Raw genomic sequence first — 15,596 nt, 5'->3', positions numbered from 1 at the left:
CCTCTGGGCAGGGTGCGGAGGGGGGCTGAGTCTCCAACCACAAGGGTAAGGTGCAGCCAAGTCTGCTGCTGGTGAACAACAAGTCTCAGATGGGGCAATGCATTTCTTACAGGTACGGTGGTACTGCTTCCCCCCCGGCCCCCAGGGACTGGAGGTAGCTGGGAAAGGGGATCGGGGCACACTGTGACAGTACCTGGGAGAAATTTAAGGGGGTGGGGGGTTGAGCATGGGGTGGGGGAGCAGGAGTCAGGGCTGGGGGAAAAGTCCATGGGGAAAAGTGCCCAGGCAGGAAATTGCCCCCTTCAGGGTAACACTGTGGTCTGAGAGGGATTTGCTGTCCCTAGGTTCCATAGGGAAATGGCTGCCCCAAGCAAGCTCCCCGCTGGCCCAGCCAGCTCCGGACATGGGGCGTTCGCAGAGGAGCTGTCTAGGCAAGGCAGTAACCCGCCTCCTGCTGGTGACACAGTGCATTGGCCAGGACAGTTTTCAGGCCCGCTGGAGCAGGCAGCACCCGGTACCTCCTCTTTCTCAGGACTGTTCCTCGATTCCAGCTCGACCTGGAGGGAAATGGTCTCGCCGATGCTCTTCCTCTTGGACAAGCGATCTTCGTCTGGAAAAGAGGAGCGGCCAGTCCGTCAGCAAGGCAGAGACCCTCGCCCGCCCCACCCCAGGGAGACCCTTGGGAAGGGGGCTGTCTGCGCCAGAAGAGGGACACAGGCAGAGACTGTGGAAGCAGCTTCGCTGGAGGTTTTCAAAGGGAGCCTGGACAGCCAGCTGCCTTGGGCAGGTGACCCCACAAACTCTGCATCTCGGTGGGGAGTTACACTAGGTGACCCTCGCAGTCCCTTCGGTTCTGCTCCTTCCCCACCAAGGTGATTGGGTGCCTTCTGCTGCATCATCAGAGCTGCTCACAGTGCACTCAGGCCTGCATGAGGCAGGCCAGGGCTGCGATCCCCATTGTACAGGGGGCGCACTGAGACACAGGGGCTAAGTGAGTTGACAAAGGTCATGCAGGGGGGTTACAGCACAGCAAGGACCTGAACTTAGGTTTTCTCTTGCCCTGTTCCTGCTCTAGCCACAGGGCAGCTCTGCCTCTGGCAAGCTAATGCCCTCTTGAGGACTGAGCCGGGGGCTCCAAGGACTCTGGCAGTCCCGCCCCAGTTCCATGCATGCCACCTGGGTGAGTGGGCAAGTACCCCCCATCTCCCAGCCAGTCTGCCCAGCTGCACAATGGGGCAGACAGTATGCTGCAGGCAAGGAGGAGGAAGCTGCCCCGGCTGCTCCGTTCGGGGGTGCTCAGGACTAGCAGATGAATCATGCCTCTTACACGGAGCCAGCCCAGCGAGCCGGGAGGCGCCATTCCGTACCTGTCAGCTGGGGGATGTAGGGCGTGCTGAGCCGCTCTGAATTGTAGCCGCTGCCTCCCAGCACCTCGCTGATCTTGCTCTGGCGGAAGAAGACTTCGGGCACTAAGTGATCTAGGTTCTTCGTCAGCCTGCGCCAGAGAACAGGGAGGGAAGCTGTGACCACTCGGGCACGTTGCAGGCGGGGTCACCAGGGCCCTTGCCTGTCACAGGCCGATAGGACTTGCAGGTGATCACCGGGGAATGGGACTGCTCCAGCTCCCCTCAGGGAAGCCTGATCGGTTCGGGCAGGCACTGAAACCAGCCTGATCCTTCTCGGACGGCCGAGTCACACTGCTCCGAGCGAGGTCAGAGCTGACCCCCCAAGCTTCGGCAGGGAGGCGATGCCACACCGCAAGGGAGCTGATGAGCATGCCCTAGACGCAGCCAAGGGGAAGGGAAAGAAAAGTTACTCACCGTAGTAACGGTGGTTCTTCGAGATGTGTCCCCGTGGGTGCTCCACAATAGGTGTCGGGCTCGCCCGGCGCCGCAGATCGGATCTTCCAAGCAGTTTCTGCCGGACCGCGCATGCGCCGGCGCGCGCCGCTCCCTTGTGCGCTCCTGGCCACGTGCGCGATCCGGTCCCCGCCCAACCGCCTCGGGTGCCCCTGCAAAACACTAACAGAGATCCGAAGCGGGAAGGATGGGCGGGTAGTGGAGCACCCACGGGGACACATCTCGAAGAACCACTGTTACTACGGGGAGTAACTTTTCTTTCTTCTTCGAGTGTCCCCGTGGGTGCTCCACAATAGGTGACTACCCAGCAGTAACCCAAGATAGGAGGTGGGTAATCGGATTATGTGCAGCTTGTCCCCGAGAGGACCGCTGCAGAGAGATGGGTATCCTCTTGGAATACCCTGTGAAGGGCGTAATGTTTGGCGAAGGTGTCGTAGGATGACCAGGTCGCCGCTCTGCAAATGTCTTTTAACGCAACGCCCTTGAAAAAGGCTGTTGATGCCGCCACTGCCCTAGTGGAATGAGCCCTGGGAGTGGCCGATAAAGGAGTCTTTTTGAGCTCGTAGCACATTTTTATGCAGGATACAATGTGCTTTGAGATTCTCTGCGAGGAGAGACCTTCTCCTTTCGATTTGGGAGCGAGGGAGACTAAGAGTCTATCCGTTTTCCAGAAGGACTTGGTCCTGTGTACGTAGAAGGCTAGCGCCCTCCTCACGTCCAGGAGGTGTAGGCGCGCCTCTTCGTTGGAGTTATGAGGCTTTGGATAAAACGAGGGTAGAACAATAGGTTTGTTAATGTGAAACTCGGAAGAAACTTTGGAACAAAGGCTGGATGCAGCCGTATGGTTACCGCCTCCTTGGAAAAAACAGTGCAGGGTGGCGTTGCCATGACTGCCACGAGCTCGCTCACCCTACGAGCTGACGTAATTGCAAGAAGAAAGGTCGTCTTTATTGTAAGGAGGCGGAGGGGAACCGTGGCCAAGGGCTCGAACGGTGGTCCCATTAGCGTGGTAAGCACCAGGTCCAAGTTCCACGAAGGTGGAAGCGGTTTCCGAGGTGGGTATAGGTTTACCAACCCTTTGAGGAACCTGGTAACCATAGGGTGGGCGAACACCGTGTGCCCTTCCTCCTCGTGTCTGAACGCCGAGATGGCGGCAAGGTGGACCTTCAACGAGGATAGCGAGAGTCCTCCTCTCTTGAGGTCCAGTAAATACTCTAGTATTGTAGGTATAGGCACCAAAAGGGGGGCCAGCTGTTTGGTAGAACACCAAGCCGTGAAGCGAGTCCATTTTTGCTTGTAGGTCTTCCTGGTGGAAGTCCTCCTGCTACTTTCTAGGACTTGCTGTACTTCCACTGTGCATGTGCTCTCTAGGGAGCTGAGCCATGGATTAACCACGCTTGCAGTCGCAGGCTTTGGGGGTGCGGGTGCACTATGGACCCCTGGGCTTGCGTGAGCAGATCCAGCGCCACCGGAACAGGCATCGGTGGACGGTCCGACATGCGCAGGAGTAGGGGGAACCATTGTTGTCGATCCCACGTTGGGACTATCAGGATCATCCGGGCCCTTTCCCTCCTGGCTTTCTGCAAGACTTTGTGGATCAGCACTGTGGGAGGAAACGCATAAAGCAGGGGGCCCCTCCACGGGATCGCGAACGTGTCCCCCAGGGACCCCCATCCCAGTCCTGCCCTGGAGCAGAATCGTGGGCACTTCTTGTTGTGCTGAGTGGCAAACAGGTCTATTTGGGGAAAACCCCAGGCGTGGAAAATCGGCCGTAGCAGATCGGGACGGATCTGCCACTCGTGTGTGAGTGCAAAACGCCTGCTCAGCTGGTCTGCCTTCACATTGTGCGCACCCGGCAAGTATGAGGCTTTCAAGATTATATTGTTGGCGATGCACCAGTTCCATAAGCGGATTGCTTCTGCGTATAAGGCACGGGATCGAGCTCCTCCTTGCCTGTTTATATAAAACATGGTGGAGGTATTGTCTGTACTGATCCCGACGACTTTGCCTTGTATGTGGTCTCGAAAGTGTCTGCAGGCGTTGAACACTGCTCTGAGCTCCAGTATATTTATGTGTAGTGACTGTTCCGTGGATGACCACAGTCCTTGAGTCACCTCTTCGCCCATGTGCGCTCCCCACCCTATGAGGGAGGCATCTGTAGTGAGAAAAACCGATATTTGCGGCTGGTGGAAGGGTACCCCTGTTAGCAGGTTCCTGGGGTTTACCCACCATTGTAGGGATTTGCGCACCCTGGCTGTGGGTGACACCACCCTGTGAACGGTGTGTACTGCCGGTTTGTATACACTCGCCAGCCAGTGCTGCATGCTGCGCATGTGTAACCTGGCGTTCTGTACTACGAACGTCGCCACTGCCATGTGGCCCAGCAGCTGCAAGCACGTCAAGACCGGCACCGTAGGGCTGAAGGTGATGACCTGCACGAGGGAACTGATGGCCCGAAAGTGAGCCTCTGGTAGATATACTCTCGCTGTAACCGAGTTTATGTGAGCCCCTATGAACTCTATGTCCTGTGTGGGGTCTATTTTTGATTCTGCCAGATTGATAACCAGGCCGAGTGAAGAGAACGTGTTTGCTATGACGCGTATCATGCGCAGAACCTCCCCCTTCGAGGCCCCTTTGAGCAGGCAGTCGTCCAGATACGGGAAAAGAAATACCCCCTGTCTGTGCAGGTAGGCTGACACTACTGCCAAGGTCTTGGTGAAGACTCTGGGGGCCGAGGAGAGGCCAAACGGTAGGACCTTGTATTGGAAGTGTTCGTTGCCTACCATGAACCGGAGGAATCGCCGGTGAGCCGGATGGATAGTTATGTGGAAGTACGCGTCTTGTAAATCGAGGGCTGCGAACCAGTCTCCATCGTCCAGTGCTGTAAGGATGGAGGCAATTGTGGTCATCCGAAAACGTTGCTTGCGCAGGTACCTGTTGAGGCCGCGAAGGTCTAAGATGGGCCTCCAGCCTCCTGTCTTTTTCTCCGTGAGGAAGTACCTGGAGTAGAACCCTTTCCCTTGCAGTTGCTCCGGCACTCTTTCCACTGCCCCTATGAGCATGAGATGGTCCACCTCCTGCCTGAGCCTCGCTACATGGGAGGCCTCCTGGAGGTGGGGCTTGGGTGGAGGTCGTGACGGTGGGAGCGACTGGAAGGGGATGGCGTACCCCGTGGCTATGATCTCCAGCACCCATTTGTCTGTGGTGATCCTTTGCCACTGGTTGTAGAATGGTCGGAGGCGATGGTGGACTAGTCGCTTCGGATGACCTTGTGCGATGGTAGTGATGGCGCAGCCCTGGATCTGTATGTCAAACTTGTGGCCTTTGGCCCCGCCCCGAGGACGCACGGCTCTGTTGGGAACGTCGCCTGGGAGTTCTGTACTGCTGGTGCTGTTGATGTCGCCCTTGCTCGTAACCCCTGTGGTACTGGGGGCACTGTTGCTGGTACTGGTACCGTCTTTGTTGAGGGTAGTACCTTTTCTTTGTGTATGGAGGGGTGTAAATCCCCAGGGTCCTGAGTGTGGCTCTTGAATCTTTACTGGAATGAAGGACTGAGTCAGTTGATTCAGCAAACAGCTTCTGTGAGTCGAAGGGAAGGTCAACTATCTTCACCTGCAGATCCCTCGGTATACCCGAAGTCTGGAGCCAGGACTCCCTTCGCATCACCACTGCCGTTGCTGTGGAATGTGCTGCTGTGTCCGCAACGTCCAGGGCGATCTGAACTCCCGTCCTCGAGGCCGCGTAGCCTTCTTGCACTATGGCCTTGAGCACCGGCTTTTTGTCCTCTGGAAGCGAGTCCATGAGGGAGGTTAACCTGGAATAGTTGTCGAAATTATGGTTTGCTAAGTGCGCTGCATAATTTGCCATTCGCAACGTTAAAGTGGAGGAGGAGTAGACCTTTCTGCCGAACAGCTCTAGCTTCTTAGCATCTTTGTCTGTTCCCCCTGTCCTGAATTGAGATGTCTTTGATCTTTGTTGCGACGACTCCACCACCAAGGAGTTTGGCTGTGGGTGGCTGAACAGGAACTCCATGCCCTTCGCTGGCACGAAGTATTTCTTATCCGCTCTCTTTTGGACAGGCGGAATAGTCGCAGGGGTCTGCCATATCGTAGTGGCGGACTCTAAGATCGCTTCATCAAGCGGTATTGCTACTCTGGAGGAGGCCGGAGGTCTCAAATTTTTGAGGAGCTTATGGTGTTTCTCTTGCACCTCTGCTGTCTGGATGCCTTGCGTGAAGGCCACCCTCTTAAACAGCTCTTGAAACTGTTTGAGATCGTCCGGAGGATGGACGTCCCCCGGGGCCGTAGCCTCGTCCGGGGAGGAGAGCGAGGAACCGCTGGGGTACGTCTCTCTGGACCCTTCCGGTTCCTGCTGGTGATGGTACACCCTCTCGCTAGAGGTTTGCGAGGGAAAATCTCGGGGTTCCATAACCAGTCCCCCCTGAGATGCTTGAGTCTCTGTCCCCGGCTGGAGAGAGCGATTTTGCATAATAGTCCAGCGGTTCAAACCCCAGGAAGGGTGAAGGTGGTCCCAGCCAGGGTGAGGCTGGTTGCAAAAATGGAGAAGGGGGCTCCGGGTAGGCTAGGGGGGACCCCTGCCTTCTGGTTGGAGTCTGCAACATAAGTGGAGGGCTGTGAGAAAGCAACTCCACAGCCCTGTCCGGAGAGGGGCTGCAATGCCTCCTCTTGTGTGCAGCCTTCCCCCTCCCTGGAGGAGGTAACTCCGCCCCCTGACGCACAGGGGATCCCGGCCCTGTCCGCACCGTGCTAGGCACACTCGAAGGCGGTGCCGCTCGTGCGGTGTCCTTCGGTGCCTGCATGCTGCGTGCCTGCGCGCTCTGCACCGCCGGTTCCCCGGGGGTCGGTGCCGCTGCCTGCGGTGCCGCCGGTACCGGCGCTTGTTTAGCCGCCGCCCTGCCTGCGGTGCGGGGCGGCTGGCTGATTATCGGAGGCTGAGCCGCTTCCACGTGGCTCTCCGTGCCGCCGCCGATCAGCTGTTGCTGCGGCTGGGGGCTGCTCGCTCCTCCCGTCCCGCTCGCTGTTGCTGCCGGCAGGGATCGGGCTGGGGAGGCTTTCCTCCGTTTTTGCGCTGATGGGGTGAGGGAGGCAGCTTTCCTTTTATGGGCCCCGGAGGGTCCCTCCTGCTGCGGCCGCTCCGGCACGTCTGGCTGGAGGGCCTTATCAAAAAACAGCATTTTAAGCCGCATCTCCCTGTCTCTCCTTGCTCTGGCTGTTAATTTAGCACAGAAGGAGCATTTCTGTGCAACATGGGACTCCCCAAGGCACCTTATGCATAGACTGTGCCCATCGGACGCTGGCATTGCCTCTCGGCAGGACTCACATTTTTTAAATCCTGAAGAGGACATTGTTGGTGAGTCTTTCAGTTGTTAAACGGGTACTTAGCACCTTCTCTGTGCTGTTTTCCCCTTCCGATGGCCTGCCGCAGCAGGAGGGCTGATGGCCCTATGCTCCTGGCCTCCGGCGCTTGTTACTGGGACTGGATTGAAGCTGTCCCGCTTGTAGTTTGTTTGTTGCTTTTTTTTTTTTTTTTTTGCAAAAATAACAACCGGCTAACCTGCAGTAGCCTAAGTACTTGAAAAACTTTAAAGAAAAACAGTTAAAGTCATTGAATACGCTACTTGGCCTTAGCCTAGTTCGGATTCCGTCTGCAGCCGACGGCGGTTAAGAGGAACTGGCGGGGACCGGATCACGCACATGGCCAGGAGTGCGCAAGGGAGCGGTGTGCGCCGGCGCATGCGCGGTCCGGCAGAAACTGCTTGGAAGATCCGATCTGCGGCGCCGGGCAAGCCCGACACCTATTGTGGAGCACCCACGGGGACACTCGAAGAAGAATGGATATGCCTGGAGCTTTTCCTGGCAGCTTCATCCCCAGGATTCCCCCTTCAAGTCTGGCAAGTTGTGCCCATGCCACAGACGCCTAGAATCCTTGGGCTGGAAGGGACCTCAGGAGGTCACTGAGTCCAGCCCCCTGCCAAAGCAGGACCAACCCCAACTAAGTCATCCCAGACAGGACTGTGTCAAGCCAGGACTTAAAAACCTCCATGTAATTCTGAAGGGCCAGTTTGCTGCAGCCCGGATGCAGGTGACCGATACACCTGGATTTCAGCAGCTGCTCTTAGCTCACTGCCAGGGAGACCTGGGCCTCCTACAGCCACGGTGCTCACCGGGGTGTCTCCACAAACACGTCTTCTGGGAGGAGGTACGGCGCCTCCTTCTGCCTCGTCTCTAGGACCTGGCAGGGAGGGGAGACGAGAGACCCCATCAGCGGCAAGTTAACAAACTTATCAGACAGCCACGGGACCCGAACGTGACAGCTGCGGCCGTTCATAGAGGCCGGTTTAGTGCTGCGAATGGGGCCTGACTGACAGCCCTGGAAATAAGCGCCCTCCACACACACAGCGTATGGCAGAATCAGCACAAGGATTGCCCGTCCCCCTCCCCAAGGGCCTGCCTTCCCCCTGCCCTGGAGCAACCCTCTCTCCTTCAGTCTTCAGCTGAGACAGTCAGCCAGGGGGCTGGGAAGTGCCACCTGCAGAGGCAGATCACCGGAGAGACACACCAGCCTTGTTAGAGTTGACCGAGACCCTCCAAACTCGTTGCACATGGTCCGGTCAAGAGGCATGATTTTTGGTGGCTTCCCACCCAGGCTGGATTTGAACTGGTGACCTGGGGCCAGGTCAGTCTTTGGTGCAAAGTTACAGACCTTGGGGAGTCACATGAGCCATGGATTGGGCTAATGTCCCTCCAGGGCCACGTCTCCCACCAAGACCCAGACCTCCTGCACCGCCACAATGCCCGGTTAAGAGCCGGCAGCTGGGGCCGCCCCCCAGGAGCTGCACTGACCTCGTGGATGTGCTGGCAGAAGGCGGGCACCGTGGTGAGCTGGCTGATGAGGTTCAAGTAGGCGGCCCCGAGGGCATAGAGGGCGCAGCGGTTGTACACGGGCAGGTTATCCTCATTGATCTGGGCAATCTCCTGCAAAGGCCACGGAGAGGGAGAGACGGGTGGGTGGGGCCAGGCTAGGGAGCGGGGGAGTTTGGCAGCAAAGCGAAGGCAGACTGATGGAAGACAGCAAACTAACAGGCAGGGTCTGGGACGGCGCCACAGAGCGGCTGGGGCTTATGGGGGAGCTACCTCCAGCCTCACCTGTGACCACTGGTGCTGACTTTCATGGCTCCCCAGGAGCGTCCACCCCAAGGCCCTGCCCCCTCCCCTCTGCTGCTCGCTGCTCTCTGCCTTCTCCACTGAGCCCCTCCCCTTCCCGCCAAACAGCTGATGGGCAGCTGCACCGATCGGCTGTAGAGGGTGGGTGCTGAACACTCGGGAGCAACCCTGGAGCACCCCCGGGGAGGTGCCTATTGCTGGGATGGATCAGCTGCCTCCCAGCCAGGCCATCAGGCACGTCCCCACGCCATCCAGGGGAGATGGAGGGCACCTGGAGCAAGGTGGGGATTGTGCGGCCCGCAGGGTGGAAACAGAAGGCAGGAGGGAGACCCCGTGGGCAGTGGGGGAACGTTAGGTTACGGCATCTGTAACTGGACATGCTGAATTTGTGTTACACGGAATAAATTAAGCGCAGCGCCCAAAACACTCAATGTGGCCCTGGTTCCTTTCTTGGCTGGGCAGACAGGCCAGCAGCCTACAAAAGGGACATCCCAGGGCATGGTCCAAATCAGCTGACTGGAGTGGGGCTGGGGGGGGGGGGGGAGCCCAGATAACCTCCACCTTGGTGGGGGGGCAAATACCAGGAGGTCCACATGCACCACAGAGTTAGGCTCAGATCTGTCTGTCCCCGACACACAGTTTCCTTTCTGCAGCTTCTGCGCCTGCTCTTAGGCAGAGGTTCCACTGGTGCCCATCTGTCCCAGGATGATAGTAGCTACGTTCACAGGCATTTGCAGAACTCACGGCACCATAGAATCATTCAACACTAGCGCTGGAAGGGGCCATAAGAGGTCACCGAATCCAGGCCCCACCGAGACCACATTTGCACCCATTGCCAGGTGGGTTCTCTCCCTGCCATTTCTGTGGGTGACAGGTGAGCCACAGGGCAGGGCTGCTGTCACATTAGGGGATTGCTCTGCACTCAGAGCTTACTGGCTAGGTTGCATTTACTGGTTCTTTTTGACATTGCTGTGTGTTCCACATTCTTCAGGCACCCGGAGGTACCTGGCGCAAAGAAATAAAGGACATTAATGATGGCACAAGTCTGACACGAACAGGCTGGCAGAGAAACGGTCCTCAAATACTCCCTGGGATCTGGAAGCTTGGCAGCATCCAGGCCTAGGCTGGTGGGACTTATAAAGCCAGGAGCAGAACGAAGACGCTGCTCTGCCTCCGGTTCCCACGTCACGTCTCTGCTGCCGCCCCGGGGAACGTGAACCGAGCTCGACACACTGTGCCACGCCCAGCTCTCATTTGCATGGGCACAGATCTGGGGGAATGCTGTGGGAACCTCCCTGATTCAGCCTCCACGTAGGGCAGGTCAGCTTTGAGCAGGGGGTTGGGACTTGAGGACCTCCTGAGGACACTTCCAACCCTACGATTCTGTGATTCAGTACAGATGTGGGACTGCATCCCGATCTCCGCGGCAGCAGGGTAGAACTCCATGAAGCCAAGCACGCGAAGGGAGCCCAGGCGCCGGGCGCTGGTACGTTCCTGTTCACCCATTTGCTGCGGTGGAACTCACACCCCTGTGCACCGATGGAAAAGATGCCCTCGGCAGCGTGGACCCCCAGACGCCTGCCCCGTTCGCTCAGCCCTACCTGCACGGCCAGCACCAGGCGGATGAGGTCCACCACCACCTCCTCGTTGGCCAGCTCGATGCTGACGAGTGCCAGCATGCTGTAGAGTGCCTCGTAGTGAGGCTGCACGTTGCTCTCCTGCTTGCTGGTCAGGTAGATGTGCCGGTACAGCTGCTGGGAGTGCTGCCGGAGAGAAGAGAACCTAGCATCGCACTGGGATCTCCTCAGAGGGGCCTAACGGGAGCCAGCCACGCACGGCCAAGTCGCACAGGCAGGTGCTCCCAGCCAGCCTTTGCTATGGCCTAGTGACATCAGTCCTACGGGGACTGGGCTCTCGGAAAGCCACTGCCTGGCAGCATTCTGCCCATGGTTAGATCTGCTGCTCCCAGTGGTGGGATCTGGCCCGCTGGCAATACATAGGGTGCAGGTCTGACACTGGAGGCAGATACTGCAGGATGCCAAGCACCGAGACCTGTCAGCTCAGCACGCGGCAGGGCCAGACTCCCTGTCCTGAAAGCACAGGGAGCACACGAGACCCCTGATGGGATGCAAGCCAGGTCCCTAGGCTGCAAGCGCTTCGCTGTTTGGCTTTCCTCTGGCTTACCAAGCGTTTCAAAGTAGGCTCCTTGCAGGTTGTGTTTTGATATGTCCCGTCAGGCTGCGTCTACAAACCCAGATTCCTCCCACTGAATCTCTCCACCAAATCTCGGCTCCACTAGGGAGCCCCCTGCACAGAGTGACGTTAAACTAGAGATGGATGTTACAAAACTTTGGGAAGTCCCTTCTGCCTGTCCCCCATGCCTGGGCAGATCAGTGGGGATTGGGACGCTGGTTCTCCTACAGCCAAAAGCTCTCTCAGGCCCAGGATCATGATTCACAGCCTCACCATGAGTGGCTCATGTCTGGAGAACCCAGAGACTTTCTTCAGTCCTGAACTTCCCTGACGAACTTTTAACTAACTTCTGTAGTTGCAAAAGAAACCTTGTGTCTAAAATCCCAGTTAGAGAAACAAGGCAACCAGGGCGTCGGTGAACAGGAGGCACATGCGCGACGTGCTAACGAGAGCTTTTGGACTCTGGGGATTCTGTGGTAGCTGCAGTGCTCCCATGGGCAGGTGGTAATTGGTTCACAGACTGTCTAGCAATGGGGAACACACAGGGCCAGGCACTGTGTAAACGAGCACTGAGGCTTACTCGGAACTGTGGAATTATCCAGTGTGAACGCTGCCTCTGAGAAGACACTGCTCAGCAGCGCACGCATTAGCAGCTCCTACAGCGTTCTGTGAACCAGCACATGTGACTCTGGGCCGGGGGTCAGCTTGTAAGAGAACAGTGGGTGGCAGGAACCTGCGGCAGGCACTGAGCGGAGCTCCACTCTTAGAAGCTGGTCGGTGTCTCTCACACAATTGTTTTGGGGCCCACAGACCCAGAAGGGCTGAGAACTTTCCTCTGCAACATCACTTGGAGAACTGGGCCCCATCCCTGACCTGTGTCCCCTGCGCTTTGGGGAAGAGTGACCCAGCACTGGAGTCAGCTGGCTGCTCTGCTCAACCCCAGGGCCCACCTTCTTCATGAAGACGGTATCTTGACGTGAGCACTTGTCCACTTTCAGCTTCAGGACGGAGATGTCATTGATGGTGCTGCCATTAAAGAGACAAGGGGAAAGGAAAGCTTTGATAGAGACAGTGGACCAGAGGTGGGAAAAGTACCCCAGAAAGTTACTTGAGTAAAAGTGCATTTGCTTGGAGGGTGAGTTTGTACTTAAGTCATTATTGTCCCTCTGGAAAACGACATGCATGTGTGGGCATCACATCTAGATGGTACTCAAGTATCCAGAAGTGAAAGCAGCTGCACTTTTACTTAAGTAACTTTCGGGTTACCTTTGCCACCTCTGCAGTGGACTATTGGAGGAGGACAAGAATTGTCCTTCTTCCATAGTCTTCTTGGTAGATCAGAAATTCCCTACAGGGAGTAAACCAGTCTGACAAGAGCTGATGCGGTAGGCCTGTGGCACATTTTTAAAGCAAACTTAGGGCTTGTTTTCACTTTCCAGGATATTGGTGCTCTGGAGATTGATCTCTCTGGGTTTGATTGAATGGATCTAGTAAGGACCCACTAAATCAACTGCTGGTACTCCACTGGCTCGTGAGGAGTAAGGAGAAATCGATAGGAGAGTTTCTCCCATTGTCCTCCTGCAGTAATTTGACCTAAGGTACGTTGACTCTACCTACACTATTCTCAGCTGGAATTGCAGACGGTAGGCTGACTCTCAAGTAGTGTGGACATGGCCTAAACTAGAATGAGATGTAGAAGACGAAGGCAGGTCTATATACCTTATCGCACAGAACTGGAACGGACCTTGAGAGGTCATCAAGTCCAGTCCTCTGCCCTCACAGCAGGACCTACCCATTCAGTATATATATTTAAATCTAACCCGCCCTAGAACCTTGAAAGGCCCCCTCAAGGGTTGAACTCACAACCCTGGGTTTACAGGGCCAATGCACTAACCACTGGGCTATCCCTCTCCACTTACACTAGGCATTAAAGTCGATTGCAGAGAGGAAATTCTAGCTATGGCAATTGTATAGCTGGAATCGACTTATCTAGAATTGACTTACCTGGCCTGAGGGGGGCAGACAGGAGAAACTCTCCCGACCTCCCCTGCTCCTTGCGATACGGAGGCATACGGGGGCTGACTGCCCATGCCAGACAGTCCGATTTCATGTGTCCCCACTAGGCATGTGAAATCAAGCCCTGGAAGATGGACTCTGACTGGGCCCATCTTCCACACAGTGATGACAAACCCTAAGCTATCGCCTGACATTAGTCCTCTGCAATAGCCCTGTCCATTTCCTGCCCCCGAGCGTCTGTCTGCAGTTACCTTCTCTTGTACATAACAACGTCGCAGCTAGAAACTCCCGGATGGTGTGTCCTGTCTGTGCTTGGTAAGGCTCCAAATAAAGGCAGCACTTGGTAGGGCCGCTAGGCTCTGACAGGAACACAGGGGGTCATAGGAGTATTAGATAAGGTTCCTCTTTGGAGGCGTTAATTAATAATCCTCACAACAGCCCCTGTGAGGGCAGCAAGTATCAACCCCCATTTTACAGAAAGGGTAACTGAGGCACAGGACAATTAATGCCCAGCCTCCGAGAGGAAATCAGCAGCAGGAGCAGAAGCCAGTCGCTCTAGGCCCAACCCTGCTGGGTGACATGCACCAACGCACCTGATAGTTGAAAACTTGTGCCGGTTTCCATGACGGTCAATGAAGCTGATGAGAATCTCGAGGACAAAGAGACGCAGGTCGGCATCTTCCATCAGCGCTGTGGAGAGCAGCCTGTCCAGGAAAGAGCTGGGCAGGGCCGTGAGCATGTTGCTGCACTGGAAGCCGGTGGAGACCTGCCAGTGGCCCAAGGTAGAGGTGGATATTAGCCAGATGGAAAACCTCCCAGGAATAGAAAAGCAAACCTGCCCATGCAAACCTTCCTAAGGCCTGGCGAGTGTCTGCACACCAGCCACCTACCAGCTGGCTGAGGGGAAGGCCAGGGCGGACCCTGCGTGGGCAGTCATGGCCAAACCACGCCCTCTGCTCAGATGACCCCATTCGTACCTGCAGGAGGGACTTCAGCAGCATTATCTGAGTCAGGCGGTTCCGATTCTCTCTGCACGGGACAAAAACCAATGCTGAACTCAGCTTAGAAAGGAGACTTACGCATACTCAACGCAACCAGGGATGGCACTGTCTAGTCCCCAGCCTAGGGCAGGGCAAGAGGACTCACTAGGGGTTATTTCCCAGTGCTTTGGCTGGGCTGGTTTGAATAGCACAAGCAAATGGTGGTGCCACCACAGTCACTAACACTGGGGCACTATTCCACAGTCCAAAAGGTCTCGCTTCTCAAGAGCCAGCATGGCCCTTGACATCATGCCAGGGCTCCTCATCACACCCCTGCAGGACACACCAAATGATCCCTCTTCCTCCTTAGTGCTCACACCTGCCTGTTCTTCGTACTGCCATCACCTCTGCCCTCACTGCTCAGCCAACCCTCCGGATCGTGGGCCTCATTCCCACACCCCCTTAGTCCGGGATCGGTGCAACACCACTGAAAGCAGCGCAGACACACGTGCTTTTCACTAGTGCGTCGGGCAGCCATTGCCCTCTGCTCTGTAATGAGGCACCAACCGAAGCTTTCACTGGTGGGTTTTTTGAGGTGACTCGTGAAGTCCCTAGGTGGGGCTGGTCTGTGCTGGGAACAGAGCTACAGCTCGCAGAGGTGTGAAAAGTCCACACCCCAAGGGGCAGAACAGACTTCTCCAGAACCGGAAACGCTCATTTCTGGCATTAGGCTTTGAGGGCCAAATTCAGCCCCTTTATTTCTCCCGGAGCCAGGCCCATAGATCGGGGACAGAGTCTTCACTAGGCTGTGTATGTGCACGGACGTGCCCCTTTGGAGTCAGTCACTTCATACTGCCTGCAGAGCGGCATCTGACTTCCGGGCTGCAGCAAGTGACCGCGCTGCCCTTGCCTTGCGATCGAGATGGGGAAACTGTCTCCAGCAGGAGATCCCCACCCCGAACATCAGGACATAAGTGATTTGGTGAAGGTCGTTCAGTAAATCAGTGGCAGAGTGAGGAAATAACCCTCCCAGAGTCCCAGCTCAGCCTCCTGCTGAAGCCCTAACCCTCTGCATGCTGCCAGCCTCCAGCAGAGCAGGTCACCAAACCGAGGTGAAACTCCTCCTATGATTCTGATGAAACTACTGCTCTCCTGAGGCCAAATCTGCCTGGAAGGATGGAAGTGCAGGGTTAAAGTGTGTAATAAGCAGCAGATTTACAACACAGAAAAGGAATGCACAGTCACACAATGCACAGTCAACCTCGGGGAACTCCTTGCCAGGGGATTCTGAAGGCTGAAACTACAACAGTCCAAAAGAGAGAGGGAGAAATTCATGGATGATAGGTCCACCAATGACTATTAAC

The 15,596-nt window shown here is 56.4% G+C and overlaps 1 protein-coding gene across 5 annotated transcripts in view; it reads right to left on the bottom strand.

Moving 5' to 3' along the window:
• The window catches only part of EFR3B (EFR3 homolog B), a 127,179-nt gene that overhangs the window by 11,116 nt on the left and 100,467 nt on the right, over positions 1-15,596 (bottom strand). For all 5 annotated transcript variants that reach the window (XM_074991425.1, XM_074991426.1, XM_074991428.1 and 2 more), the window contains exons 12-19: positions 14,230-14,281; positions 13,846-14,018; positions 12,187-12,262; positions 10,645-10,806; positions 8,723-8,854; positions 8,044-8,111; positions 1,368-1,495; positions 519-610 (exon numbers count right to left, since the gene is read on the bottom strand). In XM_074991425.1, coding sequence (XP_074847526.1) covers positions 519-610; positions 1,368-1,495; positions 8,044-8,111; positions 8,723-8,854; positions 10,645-10,806; positions 12,187-12,262; positions 13,846-14,018; positions 14,230-14,281 — 883 coding nt within the window. The remainder of the gene's footprint in view (positions 1-518; positions 611-1,367; positions 1,496-8,043; positions 8,112-8,722; positions 8,855-10,644; positions 10,807-12,186; positions 12,263-13,845; positions 14,019-14,229; positions 14,282-15,596) is intronic.

Source organism: Carettochelys insculpta, chromosome 3 (genome assembly GCF_033958435.1).
Source record: "Carettochelys insculpta isolate YL-2023 chromosome 3, ASM3395843v1, whole genome shotgun sequence".
NCBI lineage: Eukaryota > Metazoa > Chordata > Testudines > Carettochelyidae > Carettochelys > Carettochelys insculpta.
Note: the sequence above shows the minus strand (reverse complement) of the source record. Positions and strands in the feature narration are given on the sequence as shown.